Source organism: Bufo gargarizans, chromosome 5 (genome assembly GCF_014858855.1).
Source record: "Bufo gargarizans isolate SCDJY-AF-19 chromosome 5, ASM1485885v1, whole genome shotgun sequence".
In the NCBI taxonomy this organism is placed as follows: domain Eukaryota; kingdom Metazoa; phylum Chordata; class Amphibia; order Anura; family Bufonidae; genus Bufo; species Bufo gargarizans.
The window spans coordinates 241,244,208-241,268,248 of record NC_058084.1 but is presented as its reverse complement, the minus strand read 5'-3'; the positions used below and the strand labels follow the sequence as shown (position 1 = coordinate 241,268,248).

Here is a 24,041-nt window from a genome sequence, read left to right as displayed (position 1 = left end):
TCTCCCACCCACGACCCCCCCCCCCCCCCCATCCCCCCCTCAGTATGGAAAGAGCAGTGCTGGCTCCGAGGTGCGCTCCGAGACACCGGAAAGTCAGGGAGACGGGCGGTGACGAGAACCCGGAAGCGCGTGCGTTCCACGCTAGAACGCACCTGCTGAATGAAGCGGTAGGAAGAAGCCGGACTGCCGCTGTCCTCTGCCCTGCGATAGTGCCTCATACTTACCACTGGAAGAGATGAACTCTGCGCGAGGCGGACGGAGAGACAAGGAGACACACGTAGCAAGCACAAGTGCAAATCCATGAACCGGAACGCCTACTAAGGTGAGGGAAGAGGGGTTTATAAAGGCTCAAGCCCCTCCCACAAATGCAGGCTGAACTTCAGCCTTACCAACATTATTTATTTTGCAGATTTACAAAATGTCTCAACGGGTGTACAGTGCCAAGGAGGCTTATGCCTTACTAGCCTCAGAGTCTGACTCTGATAGCGGAGAAAAAGAATCTTTTCTTATGTATAGCTCTTCTTCTGATTCATCAGTTGATAAACCCTTTCACAGACTCAGTAGAGTTAGCAGCTCATCAGCTTCTACAAATGACCACAGCTGGACTTCTGCTACTAACTTTGTACCTCAGGTGCCGGACTTTACGGCCACTATAGGAATTCATTTGAACACTGTAGGGTTCGAAGAAGCAGATTTTATTTTTCTTTCCCACCTTTTTTTTTCGGATTAATTTATAGACATGATGGTGGAGTTAGGGTTGGGCGATATACCGGTGTTCACAGTATACCGCGCTGACCGCTTCTAAATCTGCGTCCGCCTGCCCCTGAACCTTGCATAGCACTGAGTAGTGAGTACAAACACATTACTTCTACTCGCTCATGGCTCCTTCTTGCTCCGCCTCCCTTATTCAAGTCTCCAGACTCCACCCACCATCTGACATCACCGCCCATCACCCACCCGTACCGATTCTATGTGGCGAACTCTGTGAGTACTGGGTGTCTCTGGAGAGACTTTTCCTGCGGCTGCCTTGCTCGTGTTCTCTGATGACAAAATTAGAAACGTATTACTTCCCGCAGCGGGCCGCCCCCGGCTCTCCCTCCTCCTTGCTCCCATATTCAAATCTCCGACCACCGACATCTGATGGCCGAATCAGAGCACACAAGTGAGGCAGCCGGGGAAAAAGTATCATAAAGTATTATTGCATGTATGATGGCATGTGGCCACAATACTTTATTATAACATCTCCTTGTGACCCCCGCCCCCTACAGTGTAACGTCTCCTTGTGTTTTTTTCTTTTAAACTGGTATTTATCGCGATATATATCGTTATAGCGATAAATTTCTTAATGTCGTCGGAATATATATTTTTTTTAAACATTCTCTTTTTATTAAAGTATACAACAGTAAAGCATAATATCGCATATACTTTTTGAATATTTGGGAAAAAGGCATGACCAGTGCAACTGGTCTACATGGCAAATTAGTGCAAGTCACCAGTATAACCTCTATCCAAGATAGCAAGTGGTACGCAGACCAAGATTATCCTGTAATGCGAGATTGCAGATTCCATACAATGGATTTCCCACTTAATGGACGACAAATAATAATAATAATAATAGTAGACATTAACAAAAAATTAAACCTTAAGACAAGTCTAAAAACCTAAACCTAAGAGCCGAAAAGGTTCACTCTCCTGACCTGTTCAATCTCAATCTGAGATCTATGTACTCGAAAAAGTATATTATATTATAAACCTGTTTTTTCTTCCGCAAAAAGCTGTGACTTAAAATTGAGACCCATGTTGAGGCAGAACCTATTCTTACAAAAAATTTGTTCCTCTCTGGGTTGACAAGAGTTCCACTCCCCAAACACTCTCTGGATGGCGATATCTCAAGATCTCTGTTCCAGTTGATTAGTCATGTGCGACAACCAAGGTTGCCAAATTTCCAAAAACCCCTGTCTGTTGTGGGACTCCCAACTGGCTAATTCCTCCATTCTGCATAGGTGACCCATTTTCTCATACCACATGGCTATACTAGGCGGTTCAGTAGTTCTCCATAATGCTGGAACCAATAACTTGGCTGCTGTTATCATATGTGTCTGTAGATTGTTTGTTTTTATTAGGAGTAAAGTTGCCCTCTGGCCTCCACAACAGAACCAGGGGGGCAGTAAGTGACAAGTTTCCTGAGCAGATCTTGTTTATAGTCTCCTCTACTGAGTCCCAAAACTTTCTAATTTTATGACAATGCCACCATATATGGGAAATTCTACCCACATCTTCCTTACATCTCCAGCATTCACTAGAACTTAAGTGTATTTTCCGGAGGAATTCAGGTGTACGGTACCATCTGGTTAGGGTTTTGAGTGAGTTCTCCTGCACTCTAACACATCTGGAAAAGCCATGTGAATGTGACAAAATAAAGGCTCTGTTAGGTTCATCAAGGCTTATCCCTAGTTCCTTCTCCCATTCTTTAAGGTAAGTGGGCGGACTGTCTCCTCTTTTTTTCTAAGATCTGTCTGTAAATTAAGGATAAAGATTTAGATGGCAATTTTGGCAGTAGAACCATCGTCTCCAACCAGGTTGGGTCTATCTTTGAGTGGTATTTTGATAACTTGAACTTCTTACATGTTACTTCAAAGTCCCATCTTTGAATATCTGATCCTACTCTAGGTGACTCCCCCCTGAGAGATTCAAATATATCTGTGATTAGAGGTATTTTCAAAAGGTCCCCTACTTTGAGCTCTGAAACAGATTCCCACACAGGATTGGCCTCTATAACTCTGTCTGAAAGGACATAAGGCAACATATTAAGAGGGGTAACAGGGGATAGCTCTCTTTTGCTTAGGTTTAACGCTGATGCCCTCTGGCACTCTTTAATAGTACTTTTAGTGATCACACTTATAAGTTCCTGAGGGTTTAATGTTAGGGGTTTGTGCCATAGCAAGTGTGCACATTTTTTCCCCAATACCTCTCTTTCAAAGCGTACATGTAGAGGGTTATCCCCAGTTCTAGCTAAAGTCAACCATCTTTCCAGATGGATAGCTTGAACATAGGCGGAAATATCAGGCAGTGAAATTCCCCCCTGCCTTTTCCTCCTTATAAGTAGAGAGTGAGGTAATCTAGCTTTTTTGTTATCCCATAAGAATTTCCCCATAATAGATCTCAATCTGTTCAGGAATGATCTGGGAATTGTTATTGGGAGGGAGCGAAGCATATATAGTATTTGGGGTAGGATGTATGAGGTCAACACGTTTTTCCTTCCAATCCATGAAATTCTGGGTAGTGAGGATTTATTCAGAAACGTTTGCACTTTTGTTAAAAACGGAGTGTAATTAAGCCGGAACAGCTGAGAAGGGTTGGCTGGGATCATAACTCCCAAGTATTTAATCGCAGTGGAGGGCCACTTAAATGGGGTCATTCCCTTTATCTTTTTCATGTGGGAAGGAGTTAGCGAGACTCCTATGGCTTCAGACTTCTCCATGTTGATTTTAAAATTGGAAATCTCTCCAAAGGCTTTAAAGGTGTCTAAAATTTGCTTCATTGCTTCGATAGGGTTGGTGACCATTAGCAGCAAATCGTCAGCAAATGCTGCCATTTTATGCATATCGCCTCTGAGTTTAATTCCTCTGATACTAGTATCTTGCCTGAACTTCAGCAGAAGTGTTTCTAGAACTAATATAAATAGTGAAGGGGAGAGGGGACATCCCTGCCTAGTACCGTTCTTAATAATGAAGGGGTCAGACAATGAACCATTGACTAGAATACGGGCTGTGGGAGCTGAGTACAGGGAGAAAATTGCCCTGACAAATGTATCAGGGAAGCCAAACGCCAATAAAGTACCGTATTTTTCGCCCTATAAGACGCACCGGCCCATAAGACGCACCTAGGTTTTTGGGGAGGAAAATAGGAAAAAAATTATTTTTAGCTTTTGGTGGGTTTGGAACTAATGGTGGTCTGTGGGTGGCACTATTACTGGGGATCTGTGAAGGACACCGTTATGGGGGGATCTGTGGATGACGGACACTGTTATGGGGGGGATCTGTGGATGACGGACACTGTTATGGGGGGGATCTGTGGATGACGGACACTGTTATGGGGGGATCTGTGGATGACGGACACTGTTATGGGGGGATCTGTGGATGACGGACACTGTTATGGGGGGGATCTGTGGATGACGGACACTGTTATGGGGGGGATCTGTGGATGACGGACACTGTTATGGGGGGGATCTGTTGATGACTGACACTGTTATGGGGGGGGGATCTGTGGATGACTGACACACTGTTACAGGGGGGGGATCTGTGGATGGCACTGTTATAGGGGGGGATCTGTGGATGGCACTGTTACAGGGGGGGGGGGGGGGATCTGTGGATGGCACTGTTACAGGGGGGGGGGATCTGTGGATGGCACTGTTACAGGGGGGGGGGGATCTGTGGATGGCACTGTTACAGGGGGGGATCTGTGGATGGCACTGTTATATATGTGCCATCCACAGCCCCCCAGCCCAAAACAGTGGCATCCACAGCCCCCCAGCCCATAACAGTGGCATCCACAGACACCCCCCCCCCCTTAACTGTGCCATCTACAGATCAGCTCACCCACCCGCCGCCGCCTCTGCCGCCCCCAGTGCTAATATTACATGTCTTATTCGATTAAAATGTATTAGATATGCCCCCTCACTCCTATATTGCTAATTGTACCTTACATCCTATTCCTAGCTTCTGTAATGCAGGCCGGGCGGCCGGCGCGTCACTCGCTGACGTCACTTGCCTGCGCCGCCTGCTTCATTCATAAAGTAGGCGGCGCAGGCACGTGACATCAGGGAGTCACGCTGCCGCCCGCCCGTCCTGCATTACAGAAGCTAGGAATAGGATTTAAGGTACAATTAGCAATATAGGAGTGAGGGGGCATATATAATACATTTTAATCGAATAAGACATTTAATATTAGTATATCGGAGCGGCGGGGCGGGGCTATAGTACATTGATTGCACCGCCCCGCCGCTATTCCCGGCCCCCAGCTCCTCCTCCAGTCCCTCCCCCGGCCCCAGCGTACGCTACATCGCATCCAGCGATGTCAAATTGTCCGCATTCGCCCCATAAGACGCAGGGGCATTTCCCCCCGATTTTTTTGGGGGAAAAAGTGCGTCTTATGGGGCGAAAAATACGGTACTCCGCATGAAAGGCCAACCAACCCTATCGAAAGCCTTTTCAGCGTCTGTCCCTAGCAATATTAAAGGCATATTTTTCTTTTTAGCATAGCAAACTGCATTAACCACTCGACTAACATTGTGCCTGCCTTCTCTGCCGGGCACAAACCCCACTTGCTCCTCTCCCACCAAACCAGGCAACAGACCTGCTATACGATGACTTAGCAATTTAGCCCACCATTTTAAATCTGTGTTGAGGAGTGAGATTGGACGATAGCTACCACACTCTTCCGGATCTTTCCCTTCCTTGTGAATGATAGTGATAGTCGCTTCCTGAGCCTGCGAGGGGAGGGCCGAGCCACCAAGAAGGGAATTGCACATCTTGGTGAAATGTGGGATCAGAATTTCCACAAATTTCTTATAATACACTATAGGATAACCATCTGGTCCTGGACTTTTCCCAGATGGAATGCTAGTGAGAACCTTGGCAACCTCCTCCTCAGTGAATGGCTTCAATAGATCTGTTCTATCCCCGGCAGACAAGGCAGGCACATCAATAGAGTTCAGGAAAGCATCTATGTTATTTTGCAGCAACGTACTATCCCTAGTTTCGGGACCCCTTTCTCCTTCCAGATTGTATAGAGAAGTATAGAACCTGCAGAATTCTTTCGCTATAGCTGGCGTAGCCGTTAATCTGTGGCCTTCTTTAGATTTAATTACTGGAATAAAGGACTTATTCCTCTGTGCCTTTAGCAGGTTCGACATCAATTTAGAGCTCTTATCCCCGTGCGAGAAGTATTTGAAACGCAAAGCCTGTAATATTTTAGCTGATCTAATGTTCAACTTGTCTTTTAGTTGAGACCTTAGGGATTTTAGCTGATTTAGAACTTCCATTGTCTGCGACTTTTTATGTAGCTTTTCCAGTGTGGAAATCTGTAAAAGCAGGGAGTTAATCATCTGTGTTCTTTGTTTTTTAACTTTGGCGCCTATACTGATAAACTCTCCCCTAACTACAGCTTTGTGGGCCTCCCACAACATCGGACATGACATCTGAGGGGTTTCATTTAAGCTAAAATAGTCTAGGATTACCTTCTTAACTCTATCTTTATGTTCTTTCTCCTCCAAAAGGGTAGAATTGAGCCTCCATGACCAGGTCTTTGCAGGCATGCCGCTCAATACTAACTTCAGGCTCACCGGGGCATGATCCGATATTGTGATCGACCCTATAGCGGCTTCTCTAACCATGGGAATAACAGTATTAGATAAGAATATATAATCAATGCGCTGGTAGGAACCGTGCACTTTAGAGAAAAAGGTAAAGTCCTTCTCCTCTGGGTGAATTAACCTCCACACATCAGATAAGCCCATATCTGCCAGAGTTATCTGCAATCTACGTTTCTGTCTTCCCGATAACTGGGTCTTGGCAGATGTGGAGTCCATCACCTGGTCCAGTACAAGATTGAAATCCCCTCCTAGTACTAAAATCCCTTCAGAGAACATTTTCAGAGAATCTAAAACTTGCATCAGCCTTTTAGTTTGACCCTTGTTTGGTGCGTATATGGCAGCGAAGGTAATCATTGAGTTCGCGACCTTCCCCTTAATAAATAGAAACCTGCCACTGGGATCAATTAATTTTGCTGTTAGCTGAAATGGGATATTCTTACTAAAACCAATAGAGACACCTCTAGATGCCGAAGAGTGAGTGGCATGGTGCCAGTCAGGGAAGTGTTTACTGGACATATTGGGGACATGGTCATGTCTGTAATGTGTTTCTTGTAGAAACACTATATCTGGGTTTTCTTTTCTAAGTGTGTGGTAAACTTGGCTACGTTTCTGCGGAATGTTCATTCCATTTACATTAAAGGGTTTCTACCACTTGCAGATCACATATTTGGTGATCAGACACTAGCGATCCGCTAGTGTCTGATGTAGCTTACAAGCTAATTATTACCTTAATCCGTTCGGCCCATACCTCAAAAAAAGCACTTATATCTTTATGCAAATGAGCCTCTAGGTGCTATGCAGGCGTTTTTCCAGCACCTAGAGGCTCCGTCTACCTTGCAGTTTGCCGCCCAGCGCCTCGCTCCAGCACGCCCATCTTCAACTCTATTCGATCCTCCCCCTGCTTCTGCCTTCCGAAATCTCGCGCCTGCGCCGTTCGTCGCGGCATTCGGCGCAGGCGCAGTCAATGTCTGACCGCTCCGTGCTCAGACATTTCCACTGCGCCTGCGCCGATGACATCGGCGCAGGCGCAGTGGAAATGTCTGAGCACAGAGCGGTCAGACATTGACTGCGCCTGCGCCGAATGCCTCCGAATGCCGCGACGAACGGCGCAGGCGCAGGATTTCTGAAGGCTGAAGCAGGGGGAGGATCGAATACGGTAAGAGATGGGCGTGCTGGAGCGAGGCGATGGGCGGCAAACTGCAAGGTAGACGGAGCCTCTAGGTGCTGGAAAAACGCCTGCATAGCACCTAGAGGCTCATTTGCATAAAGATATAAGTGCTTTTTTTGAGGTATGGGCCGAACGGATTAAGGTAATAATTAGCTTGTAAGCTACATCAGACACTAGCGGATCGCTAGTGTCTGATCACCAAATATGTGATATGCAAGTGGTAGAAACCCTTTAAGTGAATAAATTGTGATGTGCGTCATATCTGGAGTACTTGGTATCTAGATCAAGCTTCTCATAAGTGTCAGCGAACCTAAAGACTCGACTCAAGAAAATAAAATAAAAGGACATAAAGACAAAAAACACACATATAAACAGAATAAAAGGACTTCCCAGTCATATAGGCGCCGTACAGCGCAGTGGTGTAATTACATTTTGAGAATAAGAGATTGGGGGAGGGGACATAGGTAGAGACTTCTAGAAAAATCTAGATGAACCACCCACCCGACCTCTTATATAATTCAATAAAACTGACCGAATAACTACAACATTCCAAGAGTTCAGAACTCTCATCAAATGCGAGGACCGAGAGTATGCTGTTCCACAAGCTCTGAGGCCCATGGTAGTATTACATAAACTAATCCCCTCTCTCAGTACCTCGGTATATCAAACTGAGCATCAGACTAGTTTGCTAGCAATGGTTTAACCTAACATTCCAAACAGTGACAACTTTAAATTACTCTTACTATGGAGCACGTATATAGTAAATAGATGAACAAAGGTTCTCTCTGGGCCAAGTTCCTATCATGAGAGAATCAAAACTTCAACCTCCAGCAACAGGAGGCCTCAATTCAGTCCCCTGTCAGCGGTTTCTTCTTTGTGCTCTTGTGTTTAGGCGTATCTCGCCAGGGTAACGGACCAGAAAGCTTGGGCAGCTTCTCCATATTAGCTGAAGGGAGCCAGGAAGGGATATCCAGGGGAGAAATCTCCAGGGCCTCCCATAACTTGGAAAGTTCATCTGGATGACACAACACAAATTGCCGGCCGTTAACAGTGGTACTCAGGCCAAACTGAAAAAGCCACCTCATGGGCAGCCTCCTCTCTTTCAATACAACCGTGAGGGGTTTCAATGCCTTCCTTTTAGCTAGCGTGCTTGCCGCCAGGTCCTGAAAAAACAGGATTCTGTTCCACTCAAAGGCAACTTCTTCCCTCTCTCTTGCCGCTCTGAGCACCGCAGATGTGTCGAGGTAATTCAGTAAAGCACAAATGATATCTCTGGGCGGCTCACTTGCAGCAGGCTTAGGCCTAAGCGCTCTGTGCTCCCTTTCAATGATAATATTTTCAGCCCGCTCTGCTCCCACAAGTATGGCGAATATCTGTTTAACACTGTCCAGCAATGCTTCTGCCGCCACCGATTCTGGAACACCTCTTATCCTTACATTCTTCCTTCTCCCCCTATTCTCTTGATCCTCTAAGTGGAAGAAAATACTGTCCACCTGGGAGGCTAATGATTTCACATGGCTTTGTATGCCTGTGCTGTGTTGTACTACAGCCGCTTGAAATTCCTCCAGCGCTTCCACCCTCTGCCCCACATGGGTTACCACCGTTCTGATGACCGCCAACTCCGACAGCACGGGGGATAAGGCTTGGGCTAGAGACTGCTGTAGAGACCTCTGCAGGAAAGCTCTGGTGATCGGAGCGGGGTCTGGTTCGTCAGGCAGATCTGAGGGAGCGCAGGAGCTTGCGTCATCTGAATCTATGTCCAGGGTTGCGGTGTCGACCGCCGCCGCCGCCATCATCTTCCCTCTAGCAGCAGGAGACAGCGTCCTCTTGTAGCGGTATTTCTCCAGATCCCCATGCGATTTCCTTGACTTTGTCGCTTGCATGGCCTCTCCACCTCTCTCCTTGTTAGATTTGCCCATATTTATGTCGGTCAGGGCTGTATAAAGGCTTTAGATCGGATGGTATGGTGTGGAGCTCAGAGCTCACACGTCTTCCACCATGCTCAGTTGGCTCTGCCCCCCCGTCGGAATATATTTGATAGCGCCCAACCCTAGGTGGAGCAAACTAATCTTTATGCCAATCAATTTTTAGCCACCCACCCCAACTTGTACTATGCAAGACCCCTTCAGTGGACTCCCATGACCCCTTTGGAAATGTTTTTTTTTTTTTTTTTTTTTTGCGGGGGTCTAATACTTAATATGGGGATAATTAAAAATCCATCGCTACGGTCATATTGGAGTAATGACCTTTTACATCACACGCCTATATATACCACACCCTTATGTCCAGGACCCGATTCGAAAGTCTCCTGAAATCTCTACATTATAACAATAATGCAGATTCTCCACCCACTAATGATCCTGGATGTGGTTGTTTATACAAAATTCAGCCCATTATAGATCATTACAATCTCAAGTTTGCCCAGGTATACACCCCCCAAAAGCATGTGTCCATTGATGAATCCCTTGTGCACTTCAAGGGCAGACGGCATTTTTGCCAATACCTGCCCAACAAACGGGCCAGATATGGCATCAAACTCTACAAACTTATGTGAAAGCCAAAGTGGCTCTACACATAAATTTTGAGTTTATGAGGGAAAAGATTAAAAAATGGAACCCTCAGAGTGCCCCCCTCTCCTTGGAATAGCAGGCAAAATAGTATGGGACTTGATTCACCCCCTACTAGGTCAAGGGTACAACTTGTACCTTGACAACTTCTACGCAAGTGTTCTACTACTGAAATGCCTGTTATCCAGAGACACTGTTGCATGAGAAACTATCGGATGAAACCAAAAACATCTGCCTAAAAGTTTTATAGATCAAAGAATAAGTGAGGGAAAGCAGGGCAGTTTGCAATGATAACATGATGCTTGTTAAGTACAAAGACAAGCGTGACGTCTTTGTACTTACTACCATACATGCTGACAGGTCCACCCCTGTGTGCATCCAGGACTATAATAAGTTTATGGGAGGCGTGGATCTGTCAGACCAGGTACTGCAACCATACACTGCCCTCCGCAAAACTCTGGCATGGTATAAAAAATTGGCATTACCCCTGACGCAAATTGCCCTCTATTATGCTTTTGTAATATACAGAAGTGCAGGAAACAGGAAAATTCCTACACTTTCAAGAAAAAGTAATAAATACCTTTTTATTTGGGGAACAGGAAGGGGAAGGGAGCAGGGCCACAGGAAGTGAGAACAGAATAATGCGAGTACAGCATTTCCCTGGGGTAATTCCCACCCACAGAGACAGGGAGAAGGCCACAAAAAAGGTGACTGGTATGCTCCAGAAATGGAATCAGGAAAGAGACAATTCATCATTGTGAGACGTGCCCCTCGGGTCTTTGCATAAAAGATTGTTTTAGAATCTACCACACCTCTGTTGACTTTTAACTAAACCCCCTTTGATCATTTTATAAAACACCCCCTTGAAACTGTATGCTGGTAAAAAAAAATAATTCCCCTTTCTCCACATTTCAATAGGCATTCTAATAAAACCCATAACAAAGCTAACAATTCTCATTACACCCCTAGATGAATACCTTGACGGGTGTTTTATAAAAGGTGATTAGAACTTTGTATGTTCTGGTAGCTCAGTGCCTCTGCAATGCGATATATTATACAACATATTTCTTTGATATCATTTGACGCCCTTGTTTCTTTTAGCTGCTATATTTGGCAACTATGTCCTACCATATAAAGCTCATATATATATATATATATATATATATATATATATATATATATATATATATACGATACCGAATACATAAGCTGTTGCTTATCAGTACACTGAACTTTACAATGTGCCCATACAGCAGTTTACAGCCACATATGTTTTTATATTCAGGAGAGAGTGGGTAAAAAATTGTGGGTGTAATTTACTCTGTTACCCCTTGTGAAAATAAATAATGTGGGCCTAAAGAGACATTTTTTTGTAAAAAAATAAAAATGTTCGTTTTCACAGCCAAATATTTCTGAATTCTATGAATCGCTTGTTGGGTCAAAGTGCTCGCTACATGCCTTGAAAAATTCCTTGGGGCGTGTAGTTTCCAAAGTAGGGTCACTTCTTAGGGTTTTCCACTGTAGGGGTACCTCAGGGTGTCTTTAAATGTGACATGGCACCTGAAAATTATTCCAGCGACATCTGCCCTCCAAAAGAAACATAGAAACATAGAATGTGTCGGCAGATAAGAACCATTTGGCCCATCTAGTCTGCCCAATATACTAAGTACTATGGATAGCCCCTGGCCCTATCTTATTTGAAGGATGGCCTTATGCCTATCCCATGCATGCTTAAACTCCTTCACTGTATTTGCAGCTACCACTTCTGCAGGAAGGCTATTCCATGCATCCACTACTCTCTCAGTAAAGTAATACTTCCTGATATTACTTTTAAACCTTTGCCCCGCTAATTTCAAACTATGTCCTCTTCTTTTAAATATTCTCTCCTCTTTTACCTTGTTGATTCCCTTTATGTATTTAAATGTTTCTATCATATCCCCTCTGTCTCATCTTTCTTCCAAGCTATACATGTTAAGGTCCTTTAATCTTTCCTGGTAAGTTTTATCCTGCAATCCATGTACCAGTTTAGTAGCTCTTCTCTGAACTCTCTCCAAAGTATCAATATCCTTCTGGAGATATGGTCTCCAGTACTGAGCACAATACTCCAAATGAGGTCTCACTAGTGCTCTGTAGAGCGGCATGAGCACCTCCCTCTTTCTACTAGTAATGCCTCTCCCTATACACCCAAGCATTCTGCTAGCATTTCCTGCTGCTCTATGACATCGTCTGCCTACCTTTTAAGTCTTCTGAAATAATGACCCCTAAATCCCTTTCCTCAGATACTGAGGTTAGGACTGTATCACTGATTTTATATTCTGCTCTTGGGTTTTTACGCCCCAGGTGCATTATTTTGCACTTATCCACATAAAATTTTAGTTGCCAGATTTTTGACCATTCCTCTAGTTTTCCTAAATCCTTTTCCATTTGGTGTATCCCTCCAGGAACATCAACCCTGTTACAAATCTTTGTGTCATCAGCAAAAAGACACACCTTACCATCGAGGCCTTCTGCAATTTCGCTGATAAAGATATTAAACAATATGGGTCCCAGAACAGATCCCTGAGCTACCCCACTGGTAACAAGACTTTGGTCTGAATATACTCCATTGACTACAACCCTCTGTTGCCTGTCCCTCAGCCACTGCCTAATCCATTCAACAATATGGGAGTCCAAGCCCAAAGACCTCAATTTATTGATAAGCCTTCTGTGTGGGACAGTATCGAAAGCCTTACTGAAGTCTAGATAAGCAATGTCTACTGCACCTCCGCCATCTATTGTTTTAGTCACCCAATCAAAAAAATTAATAAGATTAGTTTGACATGATCTCCCTGAAGTAAACCCATGCTGTTTTTCATCTTTCAATCCATGGGATTTTAGATGTTCCACAATCCTCTCCTTAAGTATGGTTTCCATTAATTTCCCCACTATTGATGTCAGGCTTACTGGCCTATAGTTGTCCGATTCCTCCCTACTACCTTTCTTGTGAATGGGCACAACATTTGCTAATTTCCAATCTTCTGGGACGACTCCTGTTGCCAGTGATTGGTTAAATAAATCTGTTAATGGTTTTGCTAGTTCACCGCTGAGCTCTATTAATAGCTTTGGGTGTATCCCATCAGGCCCCTGTGACTTATTTGTATTGATTTTAGACAGCTGACTTAGAACCTCTTCCTCTGTAAAGACACATGCATCAAAAGATTCATTAGTCTTCTTTCCTAACTGAGGTCCTTTTCCTTCATTTTCCTTCGTAAAGACTGAACAGAAGTATTCATTGAGGCAGTCAGCTAGTTCTTTATCTTCTTCCATATACCTTCCTTCTTTTGTTTTTAATTTTGTAATTCCTTGTTTTAGTTTCCTTTTTTCATTTATGTATCTCTGAAGAATGCCTTATCACCTTTTTTCCCTGACTGAGCTAATTTCTCTTCTGCCTGTGCTTTAGAAGCTCTTATAACTTGTTTGGCCCCTCTCTGCCTAATCTTGTAAATTAGCCTGTCATTCTCGTTTTTTTTTGTTTTTTATAATTCCTAAATGCTATCTTGTTTTTAATGATTTTGGCCACTTCTGCTGAGTACCACAGTGGTCTTTTCCTTTTTTTGCTTTTACTGACAAGCCTAATGCAATTTTCTGTTGCCTTCAATAGTGCCTCTTTTAAGTAGTCCCATTTCTCCTGGACTCCAATGAAACTGTTCCAATCTGATAGGGACTCGTATACCATTAATCTAATTTTAGAAAAGTCAGTTTTTCTAAAATCTAATACTTTTGTTTTTGTGTGGTGTGACTCAGTCACTGTACTTATAGTAAACCACTCTGACTGGTGATCACTAGATCCCAAGCTTTCCCCTACAGTATTATCATATACCAAATTCCCATTTGTGAATACTAAATCTAAAATGGCCTCCTTCCGGGTTGGCTCCTCAACTACTTGTTGTAGAGATAATCCCAGTAGGGAATTTAGAATATCTGTACTCCTGGCAGAACTAGCTATTTTGGTTTTCCAGTTTACATCAGGAAGATTGAAGTCTCCCATAATGATAACTTCCCCCTTCAATGTCATTTTAGCTATTTCCTCAACTAGTAGATAATCTAATTCTGTGACTTGGCTAGGTGGTCTATATATCACACCTACACAAGTTACCTTATGATTATCAAGCTGCAAGGTAACCCAAACTGACTCTAAATTGTTCTCGCTAACTTGTATCAAATTAGATTTTATGTTGTCTTTCACATACAGGACCACCCCTCCCCCCTTCTTCCCTTCTCTGTCTTTCCTGTATAGAGAGAATCCTGGTATTGCTATATCCCAGTCATTACTCCCCTTGAACCACGTCTCAGTAACAGCCACTACATCTATATTCTCAGATGCCATTATAGCCTCAAGTTCATTGATCTTATTCCCTAAACTGTGAGCATTTGTAGATAAGAATCTGAGCTTATCATTTCTTAACCTTTGTGCTACTGGCATTGTTCCGGGGGGCAGTCGGACTGCTGGAGTATCACTCTTTTGCCCCCCTTTCCTAGTTTAAATGCTCCTTAGCAAATACTTGGAACTGTTCATCGAGGTCATTCGTTCCTTTGAGAGAAAGATGCAAACCATCTTTCTTGTACAGTTCTTTTCCATTCCAACAAGAGCTAACATGAGACACAAAGCCAAACCCTTGGTTCCGACACCATTCACCAAGCCATACATTGAATCCCTTAATGCGCATCTTCCTGTCATGCTGAAGGTTATGCACGGGCAAAACTGCAGAGAATGAAACAGTTGATGCAACCTCCCGTATATCCTTTCCAAGTGTGTGAAAAGCTTCTTTCACCATTGAAACCTCATTGCAAGCCAGATCGTTTGTCCCCAGATGGACAATAACATCCACTTCCCTTTCCTGTTTTGCTTGCCTAACAATATTAAGGATCCGTCGTCTCCCTGCTAGCGGTAGCACCAGGGAGACATCTTACAACACCATTCTCCTCAAACTTCACACCTCTTATGATGGAATCGCCCACCAACAGTTGCTTACTATCAGCCATATAGTCCTTTCCTTCTGCGCCCTGCCGTGTGCCCATACAGCAGTTTACGGCCACATATGGGGTGTTTCTGTAAACTACAGAATCAGGGCAATAAATATTGAGTTTGGTTTGGCTGTTAACCCTTGCTTTGTTACTGGAAAACATTGACTAAAATGAAAAATCTGCCAAAAAAGTGAAATTCTGAAATTGAATCTCCATTTTCCATGAATTCTTGTGGAACACCTAAAGCAGGGCTCGACAAAGCCCAGACGCCAGATCGTCATGGCGTATTTGCCCCTGCTTGAAAATAGGCCCAGCACACCAGCAGCCGGGCGCAGTAGCACTTTAAGTTTATAGTAGACGCAGCGTCATGCAGGAGTCTGCATCTGCTAGGCCTGCCTTTCACGCTTCCCGCCCCAGACTACAGTGAAGAGGACCGCGACTGGCTCAGGCTCCTTATCGCTGTGGTGCGTCTCCTTCTCAGAACTCTGGCGATTGGCTGTACGATAGGGGGCGGCCTCCCCCATCACAGGTCTGTGCGGCACATTGCTATAAGCATAAGCAATGCACTTATTACTGCACTTGAAGGACAGCCATTCAGAACCAAGGTGATACAACACTCAGCTGGCCCTTTTAGCTATCGTTGCACCCTGACCCACGCCTATCAGACTTTTATGTTGCTATGACATGCCAGAAGTTTTCTAAAATGATAGGTACACTTAAAGTGGACATATCGCCAATCCTGTCATGTTTGTTTTAGTAACTGGTTGCATTTCCCATGTAATAATTCCAGAGTATCTTTAAATTACTCTTTTGTGCCATTCCTCTATTATTGCTTCTAGATGTTATGTTTCCCAGCAGTCTTCTTCAACAAAGTCCAAGTGGGCGTTACCAGTTGAACCTCGTTGCAGTAGACTCCTGGCAATTTAAAGTACAAAGGTACATGTACAGATAACATCATACTTTACATTGTAACAAAACAATCTACAAGTGCACAGGAAATTATGGTTGACCAGGAAGTAGTGGTAACAAAAAGGTAAACGAGTTTGTTTTCTACAGTATTAAGCCATCTTTTATAAAGAAAAATGTATGTGTATATAGGTATAAAGTGCATGGGGGGGGGGGGTGTATTGTTGTATGAAGCTTATTAAAACAGACGTCGTATGGATGGAGTGTGGTTCGTGTTTCCCACAGGCCTATTCATTTGAATAAATCTTAAAAGGAAGGGGGGGTAGACAAATTTAGACTATGCTGTGATGGCCAGCACAAAATGTACTCATTCGATTGAATGGGTCAATGTTTAGTCTGGGTGCTGTCTGACTTTATAACTGCTGGCACCTGGACTGAACACTGACCCATTCAGTTGACAAACACTGTCTGCCTGAAACCGGTCTAAAAAGATGTTTTTAGAGCACCCTTAAATCTCTGCAATTTGCAACCTCACTACTATGGGGCCAGGGTTGCATGAAAAACTCAGAATATAGACCTTGCTGCGATTTTCATGCAACGCAGAAATGATGCATGAAAAACAACGCTCGTTTGCACAGACCCATTGAAATGAATGGGTCAGGATTCAGTTCAGGTGCTTGCGCGTTCATGTCACGCATTGCACCCACACGGAAAACTCGCTTGTGCGATAGGGGGCTAACTGTCACAGATTCTAACAGTAGGTAGAGCTGGTGGCAGGTGAAGGATGGAAATAAGCATATGCATACACCTCAGTGATGTGGTGAACAGAGAAAGAAGTGGAAAAAAACAGCAGGTGGCGCTATGCAGATAGATTTTATTTAATAACTTATTAGAAAACTCAAAAATTTATTTAAAGGGGGTATTCCAAGATTTTATTTATTTTTCTATTTCATGCCACCACTTTGTTCCTTGTTGAGACTAACATCGTTTCAATTGATACGTATTAAAAGTTGCCTACTGAGTTAGTGCTGCACACCCAATCAAATGATATGCCCCTGACGCCTCCTGGATTGTGTGCCGTACATTGTGCAAGTGATCATAGCCTGGTTACAACCTAACTTATTGGCCTGCCCGCTGTACTCCATAACCACAGCACGTGCATGAGAATGAACCGGTCGCTAGCTCTGTAGAGCATACAATACTATCCCGCCCCCTAACCAGGCTATCTGTGCAGTCAGGCAGCCTCTGGTGCTGACTGCTGATGTCATGCAGGTCAGTGCCCTACACTGCCTGAATACGCAGGCACAGCCAGCCTGGTTATGGGGTGCTAGCAACATTCTCATGCATGTGTGTTATGGAGCACAGGGGGCAGGTCATGAACGTGTTTACAATGATGACTGCCACATACATTGTTGTAACCAGGCTAAGGTCATTTTTACAATGTATTGCAAATGACCCAGAAAGCTCCAGGATCAACTTTTAATAAGTATCAATGAAAAAGATGTTAAGCTAGAAAGGGGGTGGACATAAAATTAGGGCTGGGCGATATGGCCTAAAATCTATATCTCAATATAATTCGAAGCATGTGTGATCTATCACGATATATTATCTTCTGTATGTATACAAATTATGAAACGCCATCAGCCCCATGCTATTGCCACAATCATCATGTCCCATTGCCACAATCATCATGTCCCACAGCCAGCGCCATCAGCCCCATGCCATTGCCACTATCATCATGTCCCACAGCCAGCGCCATCAGCCCCATGCCATTGCCACCATAATCATGTCCCACAGCCATCGCCATCATCCCCATGCTATTGCCATCATCATCATGTCCCACAGCCAGCACCATCAGCTCCATGCCATGGCCACCATCATCATGTCCCACAGCCAGCGCGCCCTCGGCCTCATGCCATAGTCATCCACCCCCGGTAGATTTGGGCCCCTGCTAATATACTTACCTTTCCTGCAGTGTGCGCGGCTGGCTGATGGAGTCCACAGGAGACAGACCGCGTCTTCTTCCCAGCATGCACTGGGAGGGACCTGACGTCACAGTGTCAGCCAGCTCGGTGACTATTTGTGAACGCAAGGTCCTGCAGCGTAGTGCAGAGTCGGGAGGTCACGGAGTGGTGAGAGAGAAACTTTTTCAAATCACTACCGCTCCGTGGTCATCTATCACGATATAACTAAAATCTATATCGTTTCCCAAATTTATGATGATAATATTGTTTATATATCGCCCACCTCTACATGAAATCAAACTTAACAACTCAGAATAGTCTGATGGTGGCATTATTGTGTTTTTTTTTTTTTTTTTTCCTTCTTCTCTGTATTTTCAGCTGACTTTCATAAGCTGTGGGAAAGTCTGATATTTGACAGTGAAATAAAGTCAAATGTAAGTATACAATGTTTGTTAAAATAAAATTAAAATAAGTTTCCAAAATTGCATGCAATTCGCATTTGATTCATGCCATTCACAATCAGAAAAAAGTCTTGGAAATGTCAAAGGCATTGTGCAGAGGTTTTTATATTGATGACCAATCCTCAGGATAGGTAATCAATATCAAATTGGTGTGGAACTGACACCCGTGACCACTGCCAATCACCTGTTTGAAGAGGAGGCGGCACTACTTCCTGTTCATTACACTGCCTGTTGTCTCGGAAGCAAGTGTAATTACACTATGCTGCCACCGCAATGGAAAAGACTTGCAATGTAATTTCTCTTTCGCCTATGACCGCACCCCTGGAGAGACCGCCTCCTCCTCCTCTGGACAGGAAACAGGAACCAGAACCGCCTTTTATAAGAGGGATCCTCCCCTCTACCTCCAGTTCTGTTTGCTTTCCTAAGAGGCAGGAGAAAATCGGAACCGCCGTATGCGTTTGTTCTAGAGCTGCAGGTGCCCTGGCAATTTATGCGGTGAGGGGGGTTACCCTGGGTGGCGTAAGTCTCCATTGGGAGCCGCTGCTAAAGTCTGGGCTCCAGTCTCTGTCCCTCACCTTCCGGTCCCCTTCCCGGAGCCTGGGAAGTTTTGACCTCTCTGGGATTCCTGCGAACCTCTGTGGCCGTGTACGCCCGCATGTGCATCTACTTCTGGGTTCAAGCAGTGGGAGGAAGCCATCGATGCGGACCGGAAGGGGAGGTAGCCGGTAGCATGCGCCGAGGAGAAAAAGCCCAGCCAGCTCACTGTCGTGCCGACTGACGAGCTGGCAGTTTCCCATTCTGGCTGATTGTGCTGTGTGAAAGAATGGAGCAGGTTCAGCAAGCTGAGACCACCAATGATACATCGGTACCAAGGTGGGGTAAGAGGGGTCATTTCCAGGCAGATTTTATTTGTAGTATGGCTCATGGGGTTATGTTTGTTTGTGCCTAGGTGTCTAAGGAGTCTTCCAGGAACACCTCCAAATCTAAAGAAAGGAGGGGGGGGGGGTGTCAGCAAGTTAACGGAGGAGGAAGCTTCATCTTTGATCAGCATTAAGCAGACGATCCAGGATGAGGTCAGAGAGTCGGTTAGCGGATTGAATAAATGCTGCCCCGATACTTCTGCTGCATCTAAAGATTCCTCCTCCAGTGACAGCGATATCCTTTCTGGTTTGGAGGACGGAGGAATGTGTTTGTCATCTGATGATTCTTCTGAGAAGGCCACAGGGAAACTGCTGTTTCATGCTGAGAACTCGAACTCCGTAGTCAAGGCGGTTAGAACTACTGTGGGGTTGGATGATCAAAGACCTCAGCAATCAGTGCAAGACTCTATGTTTGACTATGTTTAATAAGGTCCAAGGAAGAGGAAAGTGTTTGATATACATAAGAACATTCAGGCGGTAATCGCCGGAGAATAGAAAAGACCTTATAGAAAGTTTTTTGTTCCTTCCTCTCCGCCCCCTGGGATTGGGCCCCAAAAATAGATGCTCCTGTGGCTAAGATGTCCAGCAAAAATGCATTCCCACATTAAAGGAGGTACCGCTAGGGAACAGTTGCTCACCTCCTCCTCCTCCATTATAAACGATGCCCTAGATCTCTTGGCTGATGCCTCTGTGGACTCCTTAAGGTTCTCCGCTAGGGCTATTTGGTTAAAGGGCTTGGAATAGGGACTATTCCTCTAAGGCAAAGCTTTCCGCTATCCTGTGTCAGGGGGAATTTTTATTTGGCCCCGTCCTGGACGACCTTCTAGAAAATGCCTCCGACAAGAAAAAAGGCTTTCTCTCCACTAGTCAAAACCCCTGGAGATCTTTCCGTCCTAGATTTTATAAAGAATGATTTAAGGGAAAGGAGAGAGCAAAGCAGTTTGCTGGTGTCAAAAGTATATATATTTTTTTTTCCGGGTCAGATGCCTCAAAGAAACAGTCCCAATGACGCCAGGCCGCCTGTCGGAGGTCGTCTGTCTTTTTGCTCATCGGTGGCAGGAGATCTCTGATAGCACATGGATAAACTCGGTAATAAGGGAAGGCCTCAGGTTATACTTTCAAAGCTTTCCACAGGGGAGATTTGTGGGCGGAGATTACCAGTCAGATCCCACAAAGCACTCGGCTATCATTGCAGAAGTCTTTTCCCTAATAGAGAAGAGAGTGCTGATAAAGGTCCCAGAACAGGAGGTGACAAAAGGATTTTACTCTCCCCTGTTTCTTGTCAAGAAACCAAATGGCTTGTTTAGGACCATAATAAACTTAAAATACTTAAACCAGTATCTGGTGTACGAGAGGTTTCGTATGGAATGGAGTCCATCAGGTCAGCAGTAGGCAATCTTAACCCCGGACTGCTTTATGGCCACAGTGGACTTGAGGGATGCATATTACCATGTCCCTATCCATCCCAGCCATCAGATGTTTCTGAGGGTAGCAGTCCAATTAGAGAAGGAAGTTGCAGGCTTCGAGGGTGTTCACGAAGATTGTTTCAGAAATGATGGCCCATGTGAGGGAGAAAGAGAGAGTCAATATATATACTACCTGGACGACTTTCTTCTTGTGTCTCAGTCAGATCAGGCTCTTCAGAGACAGATTGCCTGGTTGAGGGAAGTTCTAGAAAAGCTAGGTTGGGAGATAAATCTAGAAAGGTCCCTATATCAAAAGGTTTTCAACCAGGTCACAGCATTATGGGGATTCCTGCGATAGATCTATTTGCCTCCAGATCGAACAGAAAGGTAGAGGTTTTCTATTCCCTATCTCCGGGGGAATATCCGAGAGCAGTGGACGCATTGGCTCAATCTTGGAGGCAGGGACTTCTCTATGCCTTTTTCCCCTTAAAAATGTTACCGAAGGTTCTCAAAAAGATCAGAGATGAGGAAGCCACTGTAATAGTTATAGCCCCCTTCTGGCCGAGAATAATTTGGTTCTCCTGGCTCCTCAGGATGTCAATAGCAACCCCATGGGTGCTTCCAGAGTCTCAGGAGCTTCTGTCTCAGGGTCCAATCTTTCACCCAGAAGTAAGAAATCTACATCTGACTGCTTGGCTTTTGAGAGGGAGACTTTAAAAAGAAGAGGTCTTTCTGTAGAGGTGGTTGATACTCTGTTGGCCAGTCGAAAGAGGGTTACTTCTGAGATCTATCTGACAGTTTGGAAGGCCTTTCTCGGATTCGCCAATAGGCCTGTGGGTGTGTTGAAGGTTCCTGACATTCCGCTTGTGCTGGAATTCTTACAGGAAGGTTGGAATAAAAAACTCAGGCCTAGTACTTTAAAGGTCCAGATATCTGTTTTTAAGTGCCTCATTTGAATTTAGACTAGCAGAACATCCCTGGGTCAAAAGGTTTGTTACAGCTGTGTCCAAGTTAAACTTGGTCCTCTCTGCTCTCTCTCTTCTGACCCCTTTGAGACGATTGATAATATCTCCCCAAAGATGCTCTCTCTAAAGCTTGCTTTCCTGCTTGCCATTACCTCGACTAGAAGGGTTAGTGAGATCACTGAGCTCTCTGCTGATTCCCCCCCCCCCCCCATTTGTTTATCTTGGAGGATCGGGTATTGATTTCTCCTGATTCTTTTTTACCAAAAGTCTCTTCTCATTTTCACCCTTCTCAGGAGATGGTGTTACCTTCTTTCTGTGCTTCCCCTAAGAATGAGAAACAGTTCCATTGCCTAGCCGTTAGGAGGTCTATTTTACAATATCTGAAGGTTACTCAGCCTTGGTGGGCCTCCTCTCGTCTGCTGCTTTTAATTCAGCGAGCTAGGAAGGGTTCTGCTGCCTCTTCTCAGACTACTGCTAGGTGAATCAGGCAGGCCATTTCCTTAGCTTACTCTTCTAAGGGAGTAGTTCCGCCCTCAGGGTTTGGGACTCGCTCTACAAGATCATATCTGTAAAGAATAAATCAAGGCAACTGGACGTACTGTAGATTTCTTGAAAAAGTTTCACTCTTTCTTCCAATGAGCTTTCTCAATTCTGAGTGACTGTACAAAAATTCTGGGAATTCCAATCTATTTACAGTATATAAAAATGCTTATTTTTTAGTTGGGATGGGAATTAACGGAATGCTCTCATAGGCTAAAAAGAAAAATTATTACTGTAAGTGTGATACAATATTTCTCTTTCGCCTATGACAGCACCCCTGGAGAATAGGCAAGTATCCTATTTAGGGCGGGACCACAGCCTGCAGCACCTTACAGCCAAAGGAAAGACCTTTATTAGAAGGTAGCTGTAGTATATAGTGCCTAAAAAAAGTATTAGGAGGAGAACTCCAGGTAGCTGCCCTACAAATCTGCTGAATTGAAGCTGAAGCTCTCTCTGCTCATGATGTGGAGACTGATCTTGTAGATGTCTGTGAAGGTTCTCATTTATCCTGGTCATGGTATATCTGTAAAGAATAAATCAAGGCAACTGGACGTATTGTAGATTTCTTGAAAACGTTTCGCTTTCTCAATTCTGAGTGACTGTACAAGAATTCTGGGAATAAATATGGTAATCATCATCTGGTAATTATACCCAGCATTGGGTCAAAGGTGTTGATTCCATTATCCTAATTGGAGTCAGAAGGTGATAAAGACTTCCCAGAAAAAGGTGTCAAGACTGTCACAATACGATGTTGTCATGACACCTTTTTCTGGGAAGTCTTTATCACCTACTGACTCCAATTAGGATAATGGAATCAACACCTTTGACCCAATGCTGGGTATAATTACCAGATGTTGATTCAGTTACATATTTATTCCCAGAATTTTTGTACAGTCACTCAGAATTGAGAAAGCTCGTTGGAAGAACGAGTGAAACGTTTTCAAGAAATCTACAGTAAGTCCAGTTGCCTTGATTTATTCTTTACAGACATACCATGACCTGGATAAATGAGAACTTTCACAGACATCTACAAGATCAGTCTCCACATCATGGGCAGAGAGAGCTTCAGCTTCAATTCAGCAGATTTGTAGGGCAGCTACCTGGAGTTCTCCTAATACTTTTTTTAGGCACTATATACTTCTAATGAAGGTCTTTCTGTAAGGTACTGCAGGCTGTGGTCCCGCCCTAAATAAGATACTTGCCTATTCTCCAGGGGTGCTGTCATAGGCGAAAGAGAAATATTGTATCACACTTACCGTAATAGTTTTCTCTTTTTAGCCTATGAGAGCACTACGTTAATTCCCATCCCAATAAAAAAGTAAGCATTTTTATATACTGTACATAGATTGAGAATGATGATATTTGAGATGTTATGTTTTCTTAGTTCTTGAGAAAGGACTGTAGTTAGAGGGGGAGAATCCCTCTTTTAAAAGGCGGTTCTGGTTCCTGTTTCCTGTCCGGAGGAGGATGCGGTCTCTCCAGGGGTGCTGTCATAGGCTCAAAGAAAAACAATTACCGGTAAGTGTAATCCAATATTTCCCATAAAAAAGTCTTATGGGACATGTGACTCACATGCCTTGATTAACCAAACCCTTACATTCTGCAAAAGTCTTTTATTATATGAACTGTTATTGTTTTTTCTTTAGCTTTTAGATTATGTTACAACAACGCTGCTTTTTTCTGACAAAAGTGTAAATAGCAATTTGATTGCATGGAACAGAGTCGTCCTTTTGCATGGTGAGTTCTTATCAGATTATGGGAGTTTTC

The 24,041-nt window shown here is 44.2% G+C and overlaps 1 protein-coding gene across 8 annotated transcripts in view; it reads left to right on the top strand.

The window, feature by feature from the left end:
- The window catches only part of TRIP13 (thyroid hormone receptor interactor 13), a 173,176-nt gene that overhangs the window by 65,110 nt on the left and 84,025 nt on the right, over positions 1-24,041 (top strand). For all 8 annotated transcript variants that reach the window (XM_044294133.1, XM_044294129.1, XM_044294134.1 and 5 more), the window contains 2 exons: positions 18,361-18,416; positions 23,921-24,011. In XM_044294133.1, coding sequence (XP_044150068.1) covers positions 18,361-18,416; positions 23,921-24,011 — 147 coding nt within the window. The remainder of the gene's footprint in view (positions 1-18,360; positions 18,417-23,920; positions 24,012-24,041) is intronic.